General features: G+C 52.7%; 5 protein-coding genes across 5 annotated transcripts; 2 read left to right on the forward strand and 3 right to left on the reverse strand.

Annotated features, from left to right (window-relative positions):
• Positions 1-18: 18 nt before the first annotated feature.
• PHYSODRAFT_346492 (hypothetical protein) lies at positions 19-1,731 on the reverse strand (the record flags this gene model as incomplete). The annotated part of the gene is made up of 2 exons (XM_009530232.1): positions 1,590-1,731; positions 19-1,374 (listed from the first exon to the last, which is right to left on the reverse strand). Exon 2 carries the CDS (start codon positions 1,285-1,287, stop codon positions 19-21), a length of 1,269 nt encoding a protein of 422 aa, XP_009528527.1. The 5' UTR covers positions 1,288-1,374; positions 1,590-1,731.
• A 1,558-nt stretch (positions 1,732-3,289) lies between these two features.
• On the reverse strand, positions 3,290-4,543 carry PHYSODRAFT_333110 (hypothetical protein; the record flags this gene model as incomplete). Its single annotated transcript, XM_009530233.1, has 1 exon — positions 3,290-4,543. One exon carries the CDS (start codon positions 4,541-4,543, stop codon positions 3,290-3,292), a length of 1,254 nt encoding a protein of 417 aa, XP_009528528.1.
• Positions 4,544-5,817: 1,274 nt separating this feature from the next.
• Positions 5,818-6,633, forward strand: PHYSODRAFT_333111 (hypothetical protein; the record flags this gene model as incomplete). Its single annotated transcript, XM_009530234.1, has 2 exons — positions 5,818-5,991; positions 6,043-6,633. The coding sequence occupies 2 exons, from the start codon at positions 5,818-5,820 to the stop codon at positions 6,631-6,633; spliced, it is 765 nt and encodes a 254-aa protein (XP_009528529.1).
• A 471-nt stretch (positions 6,634-7,104) lies between these two features.
• On the reverse strand, positions 7,105-7,963 carry PHYSODRAFT_333112 (hypothetical protein; the record flags this gene model as incomplete). The annotated part of the gene is made up of 2 exons (XM_009530235.1): positions 7,105-7,584; positions 7,625-7,963. The coding sequence occupies 2 exons, from the start codon at positions 7,961-7,963 to the stop codon at positions 7,105-7,107; spliced, it is 819 nt and encodes a 272-aa protein (XP_009528530.1).
• A 3,902-nt stretch (positions 7,964-11,865) lies between these two features.
• PHYSODRAFT_333114 (hypothetical protein) lies at positions 11,866-12,551 on the forward strand (the record flags this gene model as incomplete). Its single annotated transcript, XM_009530236.1, has 4 exons — positions 11,866-11,931; positions 11,962-12,185; positions 12,238-12,259; positions 12,288-12,551. The coding sequence occupies 4 exons, from the start codon at positions 11,866-11,868 to the stop codon at positions 12,549-12,551; spliced, it is 576 nt and encodes a 191-aa protein (XP_009528531.1).
• Positions 12,552-12,801: the final 250 nt, after the last annotated feature.

Genomic DNA, 12,801 nt, shown 5'->3' on the forward strand with positions numbered 1-12,801 from the left:
GTCCGTCGAGCAACTTGTTCAAATGTCAGCCGCTGACCCAGTACCGTCGAATGTTTCCATTGTCTCCATCGTTGTTCGGCGAGTCGAAGAGTACGAGGAGCGGTGACCCAGGAGTTCCTCGCGGAGGATGAGCGCGGCGTCGCTTTTGGCTCCCTCCGCAATGCACTGCGCGCAGAAGACGAGCTTCTTGTCGTTCACCTTGCTCTTGTTGTGCGACGACACCACGCACACCTGCTTCTTGACGCAGCAGCGCTTGCAGACCCACTCGGCGCAGCAGGCACAAGCTCGCGGCGTCGTGCGCATGAACCCACCAAAACCACGATTGCAAACGCGGCACCGAGTCCCCGCCTGTACCTTAGGCCGAGAGTGCTGCCGGATGCCCGCGATGCCACCGGATGACGTCGAGCTGGAGCTCTGGCTGCTGCTGGCGAACGAGTCTCGACCCGTTCGGATCCGCATCCACCACACGAGCTTCTTCATCTGCGCGCACTCGACGTAGCGAGCCATCGACAGCCACTGCGTCGAAATGGTGTGCAGCGAGATGTTGTTGAGCATCTCGTTGTTCGAGTGGAAGTCGAAGTACCCGCGCGTGTAGCACTCGACGAGTGTAGATGTCTTTTGTCGGAAGAATGTGCACACGGACATGTTGGCTCGCTCGACGCCGTAGTTGCGGTAGACGGGGAGTTGCGCGAAGTCGAGCGAGTGAACGAGGTGGAAACCAACAAGCTCGCCAGAGTCGTTGGGCAGCAGCCCCGTGGCCTCGATGCACGTGTAGTCGCGCGGCTCGGACAGCGAGTAGTAGCGCCACGTGACGTTAAGCGCGTGGAACGGGTCGTCCGACGACGGGCTCTCGACGCAGCATAGCACCTTGCTGTTGACCACGCCGTCCTGCACAAATTTGGAGCGCGCTCGCATGGAATCCGTGCTGGTGGCGATCGACGCGTACATGACGTCATTCAGGCTGCCTGCTACGGTACCAAGCATCAACAGCGACGGGATGCCCGACTGCTCTGGGTGAGCGATCCCCGCTCTCATACACGTAGCGCTGTTCCCGCTGGGCATTGAGTTCTGGGGTTGAAACTCCTTGAACACGCGCACTCCTTCCTTGCGCTGCATCTCTCTCCATGTCCGCGAGTCGGGGAAGCCGTCCCTCGTTAGACGCAGCTCCTTCTGCTGGGCCAGGTTCGTCTCGAGCAAGCTCACAGACAACTCCAAGATCGCCTTCATGTCCAGACTCGACAAGTGCAGCCGCAGCAGCGACTGCGCCATCAGGTCGTCCTTGGACATGGTGGTGCTCAGCTGTGGCTCCGGAATGGTTGCTCGCTCGCTAGAAGACTTAATTTCGTGTGCCGGAGCGTCGGATCTTGAGACGCCCTACGGAGTATGGAGCACGCCGTGAAAACCACAATGCCACAAGCCAAGTTAGCGACTGGTTAAATGATTCATTCACCTCCATCGCTCGGCGTTACGGAGCCACAGAACTGCCGAACCGGCGACGACAGACAGATTCCGGGAAGGAGTGTGTCAGGTCGGAGGACGCCATGACATGCAGGCGCCCTGGAGACGTTTGCACGGCCTATTACACCCACCTCTCGCCACAAACTTGACGCCACAGCGTGACCGCTCGGCTCAAAACGAACAAGTCTCCCGCCTGTCGCTCCTGCGTGTGCGCTCTTGAGTCGTAAGCTGGCGAGGAATTCCTCTACCTGCGAACGAAAGCAATTCAGCGAATGCAGTCGCCTGGACGACGCGCAGTGAAGACGCTCGTTGCAAACTGCATAAAAGACTCGAATGAGTGCAGCGGCGCGACTCATACCGGGCGAGATACTTTTGCTAGACGCTCGCCACAGTGGCGTCGGCTTGACCTGCCCGCTCGCCTCTTCTCCGGCCAGTCTTATTCGCGCTAGCCACGTGAGACTTGCCTCAGACGCATCTGGCTACGCGTCCTGCGCCTCATTCGTTTGCAATGCGATGCTGCGGGCACGCGCGTGTACAGCTCTGCTCTGCTCCGCTCCGCTGGACGGAAGCGCCTACAGACAACGAACGACTTACAAAGCCGGCAGACACAAAAAGCCGGCAGACGAAGTCAAGCAAAGCTTAACATGAGCAAACCAGCCAATCAGATTCAATCAAATGACTTCATCTTTGTATACCATCTGGTTTAGTGTACTTTATATGCTTTCTTGTGTACTTTATGCAACACGCCGTGTGTTTTATGACAGTTTTACAGATTTGACGGGAGGGAATGTATCGTTGTTTTTATATAGGAGGATATGCCGGCTTTGTAAGTCGTTGTCTGTAATGCAGTTCAAAAAGTGACAGGCAAAAAGTATCCTGACTCGAATCGAGTCGGAACGTGGACCACATACGAATTTCAAGATGTACAAACCCTTTCAATCTCGATAGTTGTAGTGAACTATTGCAATAAAGAAGTTAGGTAGAGCATGATACGTGTATTTTTCATATCGCCCTAATGCTCGCTTTGATCGCGTGTGGCAAGATGCATCGTTGTTGCTTGTGCCAGTCACGTCGGCAGCGCCTGGCACCAATGCTCAATGCTCGCAATCACCGTGCTTTTCTTGAGCTACCTGGGAGAGAAACGACGAGTCAGGTGCAATGGTATCTGCGCACCTGGCGTTTCATCAGTAGCGGCGTGTAAACCACCAGTCGAGCGCGAGCCACCTACAAGACAGGCAACGAAGTCGCTGCCGGTCGTGCGGGTGGTTCGTCTAGGCTGTCCTCCAGTCTTCCAATATGCACGTGAGGAGGCGGCACAACGTCGTCCGCGCCTAAGCGCGCCGATAGCGGAGACCGAAGGTGGGTTCGCATAGGCGAGGTAGGAACATTACGACAATGCAAGTGCTCGGGTACAGATACTCGTTGATGCTTACGTTCAACTTGCGCGCTCTCCACCGAATTCTCTCTGCAGATTGGTGAAGAGAACGAGATTAGCCTCGTACACCCCATGCGTTTGGGTCGCTAAAATCGCTGAGAAAACAAATACTTCACTTTGTAAGTATCTACGGCGGAAATGCACACTACTCGCGCCCATACCCACATACACCGATCATAGACGGAAGACCTGTATTCCTTCACGCCGGCGCTTCAAGGCGAGCACCACACGACTTGGAGCTGATGATGATCACCAGCAATGCGGCGGCACTTTCATACTGCGCAGATTTCCTCTTGATCTGCAGGCCCAGCGACGATAGTCTCAAGGGTAGTGCTCTTTCTTCCGAGGAGTGGTGCAATTGGCGGCTTTTTCGACGCTTGACATCGAGGTTCAAAGCTACCAACTGTGCTGGGCTTGTGCGGCCGCGACAAAGTCGTCTCGTGCCACCGCGCCGGCCTCGCTCCTCATCGCATCGGCCACACACTGCTTGCAGAAGTTTTTCTTGCGTTCCCGTACACACTGCCGAGTGCGAGAAAACAGCACCAAAGTCTCCTTCACGCTGCAGCGGGAGCACACATCATCGTCGCAGGCTTGACAAATACGTCGAGATGCTCCGAGAAACCGAAAGCTCTTACAGCACAGCTTACACCGGGACGCCGGAACCCTAGCCGGCTCAGGCGGTGCGGGTAGTAACACAACCGAGTTACTTGAGCTCGACGTAGAACTTGACATGGTTGGATTGTACGGGTTGCTGCTGTAGTGTCCAAAGCCGCCGTCTCCACTGTCGCTCTCACTCCCGTCCGAAGATATGGCTCCCTTACCGCAGTTCAGCAGCCGAGCGAGCTTCATACTTTGAGCGTACGCCACGAGCTTGGCGCACGAAACCCATTGCGACGCGATCGCGTGCAGTGAGATGGAGTTGAGCATGGCGTTGGTCGTGTCGAACTCGTAGAATCCTCTCGCGTAGCACTCGACCAGCGACGCGGTTCTCTGACGGAAGATCCAGCAGACGGACATGTTGGCGCGAGCAATGCCTTTGTGGTCGAAGTTTGGCAGTGTATCGAAGCCGACGGAGTGGATGAGGTGGTAAGCAACCTGCTCTCCATGCGTAGTGTGCCCCCAACCAGCGACATCCAAGCACACGTAGTCTCGGGGCTCGGACAGCGCGAAGTATCTCCAAGTCACATTGAGGAAGTGCATCGGGTCTGCCATCGTAGGCTCCACAATACGCGCTAGCACCTTGCAGTCGACAGCTCCGTCATCGATGAACTTGGATTTGGTCAACATCGCCTCGGTAGTCGAGGCTGCTGACGCGTACAGCAAGTCGTCGAGGTTGCCCTTGATCGTGCCCATGAGCAGCAGCGACGGTGGCACCTTGGCCGTCTTGGCTGAGCCGTTTCCTGTTGCTGCTTGGGACCTGAGCTGCTGTTGCTGTTGGCGCGAGCTTTCCTTGTAGACCCGCACACCCTCTCGCTTCTGGATCGGCACCCAGGAACGCGAGTCCGGATGACCGTCTGAAGTCACCGCCAGCCCGCTATACTGGTCGAGGTTCTGCTGCAAAAGGGTCCCTGCCAGCTCCTGCATCATCTTTTCATCGTGGCGCTCCAGCTCCAACGTCGGCATCGTGATGCCGTTCTTGGGGGGAGACATGCTGTCTGAGCTCGGAATTGTTCCCACGTGCTAGTGCTGGGTTCGACAATGAAACCCAACGTCAAAGTGGTTTGAAATGCGTTCTCTCGACTGTCACGCGGCGATTTAGCAAGTGAGCAGTTCCTGGCTGGTCCGAAGCCCAGATTTGAAGGCCAAATACGCCACAAAAACGTCGTCGCGGGTTGAAGCGACTGAAGCCTGTCCGGGCAGCGAAACTGGAACGAAAGCGGCACGACGGCGTCGCCTTTTAGTTGGTAATCGCCCAGCACCTTCGTCTGGATCGCCATCCCTCGTGCCGCGCGCCAACCATCTGCATCGTTGGAAGTCAAGTGGGTAGTATGACGACTAGGTCGCCGTGACTCGCCGTAATACTCAGGCAAGTCGCCACCAAAACGCTTGCGCTCTCGCTGGAACGCGAGCATGTGAGTGCCCTGCTTTCAGTTTCGTCGGGTCGACAGCCGGCTGAGGGGAACCGCCTGCGCACTCAGGAGACCCACTACTTCCTGCTTGCTCTTAGTATGGAGAGCAGCGTGAGTCAAGCGCAGCACTGGCAAAACCTACCTTTAGAGGCGAGAAGTCATGCCCGATCCTTTGGCGGAGCGCCTAAGCCATCATGCTTCACTCCAGAAGTTGCTGGACCGACAGTGAATTCCTAGTGTAGCGCTAAGGTCGAGTTTGAAGCACGGCACTGCTGTGGCGGGTGCCCAGCGTTCATATTATTAGTTTGAGGCGGGCACTAATGATCGACACGATCACGACGCGAAGACGCTGACTTCGGTATGCTCTGATACAGTATCTACACCATGAGGCCTGCAGCGTAGCCACTTCATGCCATAATCTTAGGTGCTAGACCACGCGTTACTTGTGTTGCAGTGCACCTGCTGTCAGGAAAGTCCCCCAACGTAGGTAACCTATGAGAAGGTCAGCACTCAAGTGCTGAGTGCTGGGGCTCAAAGTGAGGTTAGCTGGATATGTGGGCTAAGTGTTGCGCGAATCCCCCTTCAGTATTGCTACGAACAGTTTACGCTTAGTAAATTTGGCGAGCTAAAGATAAAGGCACGTGCGCTTCAACGCATGGACGAAGTCCTATTCGTGTCAGGTAAGAGCACGAATCTGTGCCAAGCTACAGTTGGGATGCCCTTGCTTCGAGTTATCTTTGGCCCTCTGCTCTGTTCGTAGCTAGAGGTTCAATCGTCAACTGGTTCTCCGGCGTGAAGCTCAGCGCGGGACAAGAGGCTGGATTATTACAACCCCAAGGACGAACACAGCTAGCGATGGCCATCACTCAAGATGATATGGACTCGCTGGCTCGAACGCTCTTCATCCCCGTAATGCTCGTGCTCGACTCGGCCATGTTCCAGTACCTCGTGATGGTGTACTACTCGAGGAGAGAGGAAACCCGCGTCCGACTTCTTCTGTTGGCGTCGTTCCTCGGATTCGCGACTCAAGTTTACTCGCACGAAAGCATGGAAATGGCTTTGGAGCTCAACGATATCTAGGAGACGAGCCTGCAGCTGACGTTCCTCGCCCAGATTTCTCTCATCGGCCGCGCTGTCTGCACCAAGGTCAAAGTCCGGGGAATTTACTGGTTCACGTGCATCTCAGAGGTGCTGGTTGCGTTGTGTTGGCTTGACGTGGTGTGCACAACCTTAGAAGTCGCGGATGTCATCCAAGGAGACCTGTTTCATTTGTGCGGGAACGTGCTCGAGTCCTTCTCGCTCCTCTTCGTGCTCGCCTTTCGCTTCTACTATCTATCACTGACGAACGGCTTTCGCTCGGTGCTGCTGGAGCGCAAGCTCGACATCTCACTTTACGTGATTTTTGTGCTTCATGAGTTCCCGTTCATCGTCCTTGAGCACAAAACCGGCATCTCGTGGGAATTTGCGCAGGGAATTTTCAACCGGATCATGATCGTCGCCTGCATCCTGCAAAACCTCCGGCAGAAGGCGCTCCCAAGCAGTGGCAACAGCAGCAGCGCCAAGGGCAAGACGTATGCCATTGGCTCCATCCCTACTCGAATCGCATCGTTGAAGTCCCAAGGCTCCATTATCAGAAATGCTCTTGTCTCGAAAACGGGCTCGTTCCGGTAGTACCAAGCGCCACTAGAAATCTCCAGAATTGCGGTATCTTCCAGCATGAAGATAGAAAGCTTGGGGCCATCTGCAAGCATGATTGAGCCTGCAGGTAACGTCGAGACATTCGAGTGAATAAAATACTGGCTGATATCCACCATAATCGACAAAGTTCGGGTCAGACAGAGATCAGTGAAAGTAGCTTCGACTTGACGACACGCGCGCCAAGCCGTGTGCCAAATAGCGCGCTCGAAATGCCAGCTCAAGTGCACTGTGAGGCTCTGGGAAAACATAGCCACCCTCGAATAGAAGTTGCCAATCTACGGTCCGTGCATCCAGGACGTCCTCAGGGACAACGTACTAGGCGTCGCGCGAGACGAGGTACATCTACGGTCGATGAGCGAATAGTTTTAACTGTATTGCTGCTGATAAGCAGCAGCAATCAATTATCTCGAAGTGGATGCAAGTGAAGCAAATTCTTTTTTTTAGCTACGTCGCAGTGCTATGCTCTCTTATGGAGGTGACAGCGATCTTTGTGGTTGAGAATGACCCGGGTTTTACCGAAGTCGACTTCAGAGCTGGTGTGTGGGTCGTTGGTGCTGCCAGTTGCTTCTGCACTGGAGCAGGCGCATAGCGCTTGCTTCTCACGGTGGAGTTCTTGTTGCTGCTTTTGCTGCTGCTTCTGCTTGAAATCGCCTTATGACGGATATTCTGCACGATGCACGCCACGACGAACACACGGTTGCCAATTCCCTGGGCGAACTCCCACGTGACTCCAGTGTAGTATTCAAGCATCATGAACGGGAACTCGTGAATGACCAGTAGCACGTACAGAAACATCTCGAATTTTCGCTCTTCAAGCACAGTCTTGAGCCCGTGGGTGAGTGACAAGTAGTAAAAGCGAAACACTATGACGAAGATGAGCGACGTCGACTCGAGCACGTTCCCAATCAAGCTGAGGACGTCGCCCTTTATCACGTCGGAGACTTCCAGGATTGTCCAGCACAACCAGCGCATCCGCAGTGTACGTGAAGTAGAAGATGGAGCGAAGCTTGACCTTTTTGCAGACAGCGCGACCGATGAGAGTGATCTGAGTGACGAACGTTAATTGCAAACTCGTCTCGGAGATGTCGTTGAGCTCCAGGGCCATCTCGCGGTTGTCGTGCGAGTAAACCTGCGTCACAAACCCCAAAAGAGCAGCCAACAGCAGGGAGCGCACGCGGAACTCTTTTCTTCTGGAGTAGTAGACTGCCACAAGATTCTGGAACACCCACACGTCTAACACCAGCATGACGGGGATGAACACCGACCGGGATATAGCGTCCATGCCATCTTGCGTGATTGCCATGACTCGCTATTGAGTTGCTTAGTACACTGGAAAACGATGGTTTTTTTGACACGAACTGCTAAAGCGAGGGGTGAAAGTGAAAATGAGCAGACTAAGTTGGTTCGCACCAGAACACTCTTATCGTCATTGCACACCTAGAATAGCTGTGCCGAACAAGTCCCTAGAATTTAAAAAAGATCAGTTATTGCACGATGACATTAGGAATTGGACAGTTTTCAGCAGGTAAACAACACAAACGATAAATTAAAAATGCAATTGAGATCGCGTTTTTAATTTGTACCGACAAGGACTTAAAACTCCTCACTCCAACGGACTTCTCGACTAACTCACGCAAGAAAACATTACACGGTACAGTAAGGTTGTCAGATTTTACAAGTAGACGCAGGTAAAACCGTACGGCCTACTTTCCGAAGCGAATCCACGAGGTGGTGATATTCATGCATAACAAAAACTCCGTGCGCTTGCTGCACTAGCGGTGGATTTACGCTGTTTGTTGAAATTTCCCTGCTTGCTGAACATTTGTCGTGTTGGCCTAGAACGCTCGGTTGTCGAAAGAAAATCGAGCCACCTTGATAAAAATCGGGACCAATTGTAGTTGATGCGATGCTTGGCGTCAGATTTTTTTTCACACCTTTAGTATTAGTTTTGCACACATACATCATCAGACAACTACAGTAGTACGATTTCGCGCGTTCAGGAATTGAAGCCACTTGGTGAGCTCAGGGATTCGTTCAAAGTCACTTTACTTCCGCTATCTTGGTACGTGTAAATCCGAACGTAATAACTACCATTTAGATTATTGCGCAGCAAGAAATAGAGTCTAACATTTGGGAAACTCGGTGGACGGTCTGTTACCGCATATTCGTGGGGCATACCTTCTTCAGTATGTTTTTTTCTTCATAAATATCAATATTATACATAGTTTATGTTAGGAGGTTCTGCGTAGGTATCTAATCGGTATTATACGTTAAATATGCTACTTTTGCATTATCCAGAATTTGTGGATTTCCTTTCAGCAAAGAAACGACGGAATACATGGCTAGAAACTTATCGGCTTTGATTTACTTAGTAAATACTACTACAATCGAAAATAGAAAGCAAAAGACCAGTATATTATGTGCAATTATATGAAAATGCCACTGTTAAGTGAAATTGAGCATGAAATATCAACGTTAAAGCGCGTTCTTGGCCTGTTTGCGCTTGTGCTTGGGCTTGGGTCCTGGTTTAAATCCGCGCTTGCCGATGCGTGCTGGTTCAGCTAGGAGCTCGGGGATGCGCAAGGTCGAGCCTACATTGAGCGTCACATCCGTGGCCATGGACGGAATGCGAACGTGTACGTCTCTCGAAAATGTTCAATGGACATGCGTTTGGCGTCGTAGAGATCATTGACCCGCTTACCGTCTTAGATGGCCGCGCAAATTGCGTGGATGCACGGAAAAGCTTCATCTTGCCATCCGCCACATGTACACTCCGATTCAGGCAAATTCACGAGTCGCCATGTGTGGATGTGACTTTGGCGCGTGCGTGGGCCAGATGCTGCACCGAATAAGCGCCCTTCATCAGAGGAATCTTCGCGCACATGTTGGCTGCCGTAGTCCTGTCCTTCAGTTGTTTCTGCAGGATTGGATCCAACTCTGTCCCCGCTTTGGATGCCGCCCAGTTCGCCGCCATTTGCCTCTTGTCAGAAGTGAGCTCGCTTAGCTTCATGAAGTACATGTTGAACGCGTCGAGTGGCTTGGCGCTGCGCAGCTCAGTGCCCAACCAGTTGTTGGCTTGCTCAGACAAGTTGGACGTAATCTCGTTGAAAGTCGGGAGGCCGAAGGCTTCACGGAACTTGTACTTGACCCAGTGTTTGTGATCGACGTTGTCCATGTACTCCGCCGCCTTGGGGTTTGACGCTGCCAGTTCGGTGAAGAAGAGCTTGTAGTCATTTTCACAGTCGCTACGAGCAAGTTGACAGGTTAGGCGCCTGTCTTCGTTTGTTAGCTTCGCCCCAGTGCAATGCGCGTTGTCCATCAGGTGCCGAAGGCAAAAACGATGTCCAGCCTACGGAAACACCGCGGCGACAGCTGCGAGGAGCCCTTTTTGGCGGTCGGATAAAGCTGTGAAGCGGTCGATCTTCGTAGCAAACTTGACACAATCCATGAACCAGTACCAGTGCTCGTAGTTCTCAGTCGGGACCAAGGCGAACGCGAAAGGGATCACGTGATTGTTGTAGTCTTTTGTCGTGGCGACCAGAAAAACGCTCCGCTTGTTCATCTCCCCCTAGAGATGAGCAGCGTCGAAACCCGGCCATTGGGAGGATGTGAATCCCAACATTTGGGATAAACACGGCACGCTCAAATGTCACGTCGTCCTTAGCGCGATCGAGACGCCAAACTGATCCGGGGTTTTGGTCGAAAACCAGCTCCAGGTAGGATCCCAACTTCTGGTAACTTTCAACGAGGTCACCGTGGAGCCTATCGTCAATATCCAGCCGAATTCTGGAAATTGCGCTTTTAGCCAGGTGAAATCCCCTTGATATGAGGAAATTCTTGATAGCCTTGCCCGTGAGCGTGTCGATGGATCGGTTGTGAGCTGGTAACATCTCTTTCATCACAAGGAGAGTCAACCGCTCAATTTCTTGGGTCGTGTTACGCTAAGCCCTAGCCGGGCGCGCAATCGAGCCTTCGACACACGGTGCTTGAGTGAAGCCAACGTGTTTGGCGTGGTTGTGGGCAAAGTTAGCCCGCGTAATTTTCCATTTCCTGTCCAGCCCGAAGACATTGATGAAAAACGGACACTGCAGCTTGTCCACCGGAGTCTCGCTGTCGAAAACCTGGACACCGTTCAGGTTTTTACACTGGTACTTGGCGTTCCCCGAGTTGTTTGGCTTCACACTGCTTTGCTTCACTATAAGATGAAACCCGCATTTGATGGCGAACTCTTTGCACGTGGATCGGAGGGCCTTCTGTGTCGAAAACGCTTCCGTTGCGATGTTGTCTTGGCGGTCGTACGCGAACCCGAAATCTGGACGTGCCAAATCTTCACAGTGAACATGGACGTCTTCACGTAGCAATCCTAGCTCCCGTGCGGCATGGAGGTCGGAGTCGTCGACCTGGAAACGCGCCTTGCCAAACTTGCTGGATGGATATGCTGCCGGCGCCGCCATTTCGAAAATTAGGCCGCAAGAAGAGAGATACTCGACTAGCCCGTGGAAATTTTCATGTAACTATCCGTTGGGTGGTTTCACGTGTCTACTAACCGAGAATAATTCACCTATTTGAAATATAACAGTATCTTAGTGAAAAATTATTTTGCAATTGTCTTGGGTTTCCATATAATGTTAGTATTGGTATACGTTCAGCAAAATATGTATGGCAATCTGTATGGTAGCAGTTTTTCACTTTTACATGAAAATTTGAAATTGAACGAGCCGTGAATTTGTTATTATAAAATTCAGCCGTTATATCTCCCCCACCGCCAAACCGTAAATTCACCCATCTCATAAACTGCTATATGTGGTATATGCGATGCTGCGCAAGATGGGATCGGCCAAACGGCCATGTTGGTTACAAAACTGCCTATTTGAAAATATACGCACTTAGTGATGCACTGATTCGCTGTACAGGCGAACTTACGCGGCATTCGTTAAATATTGTACTGACCCGCACAACAAGTCAAGTAATTAGTTTGTCTATTCGGACAACTCAGTACATATGTACTGAGCTGTGGAAATTCCTCCACTACACTACTGTCGTAACAGGAGTCTCTGCTGTTGCCCTCACCACCGCTTTGGTGGCAGCTCCTGCTTCTGCTGCTGGCACAAACAGCAGCGCCTCCCACGCTCCGTTCGGAACCATCACGTCCAAGCCTGGCGAGTGTGTCATCGGCAACCCAAACACCGGGTTTGGGACAACCGCATGAAGGCGGAGGTGGACCCCTACGACAACTGGATCATGGACCACATCGTGGCCAACAAGGGCACCGTCAACTACTGCGTCCGCTGAGACAGCAAGACCACCAAGCTTACCAGGGAGATCGCGGCTAAGCTCCAGCCAATGTTGGCTTGTCAACACGCCGCGTGGAACCGCTGGCTCATTGGCTACAACTGCTGGCCGTACAACCAGATCAAGGTCAACATTGTCGGCTGGGCTGCGAGAGAGGCCTCGGACCTGGAGTGGTCGGACGAGTCGCTCGGCAAGATCTACATCGGCGACCTCGACAAGGACGGATCTCCCCAGTGACCAAAGAATTGTTACCGTTCCGCGGAAGGATTTGGTGGCTCGCCGGAGCCTAGCGGCTGCGATGAGAAGCGTTCGACGTCTCGCTGTGGCCTACGCAGGATTATGGTGGCGGCTTGGGAACGTACAATTTCCAGCAGGTGGACCTCGACGACATGCTTGCGCACCTCGACGACAAGGAGCTCGAGATCGTGTCGCACGAGATGGACCACGGCTTCGGACTGCCGGACTTTTACGAGGAGCCCAAACCCGACAACTTCCCGCCCACCCTCATAGACGCCTTCACCTCGTCCACCGTCCGCGACACGGACGGCTGGATGCTGCGCCTCGTGCTCGAGAACAAGAAGTCCAAGTACGACTTCTGAGTGTCGACCCAGGACACAAAACACTAGAGTTTCCGTCGCTTGTCGCTGATAAAAAACACCTAAATTGATGTTCGTTATCACTAGTAATTCGCCTTAACGTCCCCAACAGCAAAGAATTTTTTTTAGTTTTTTGGCAACCTTATAGTGAATTGACATGTGAGGAACTTGTTGAAGTGTTTGTTGCTACTTTAAGGTCATGTTGCAACTTGGGGGTAGGCGGTGTCGGTTGAGTCAACAGTCCACATTAACC

Source organism: Phytophthora sojae, assembly GCF_000149755.1.
Source record: "Phytophthora sojae unplaced genomic scaffold PHYSOscaffold_5, whole genome shotgun sequence".
In the NCBI taxonomy this organism is placed as follows: Eukaryota; Oomycota; class Peronosporomycetes; order Peronosporales; family Peronosporaceae; genus Phytophthora; species Phytophthora sojae.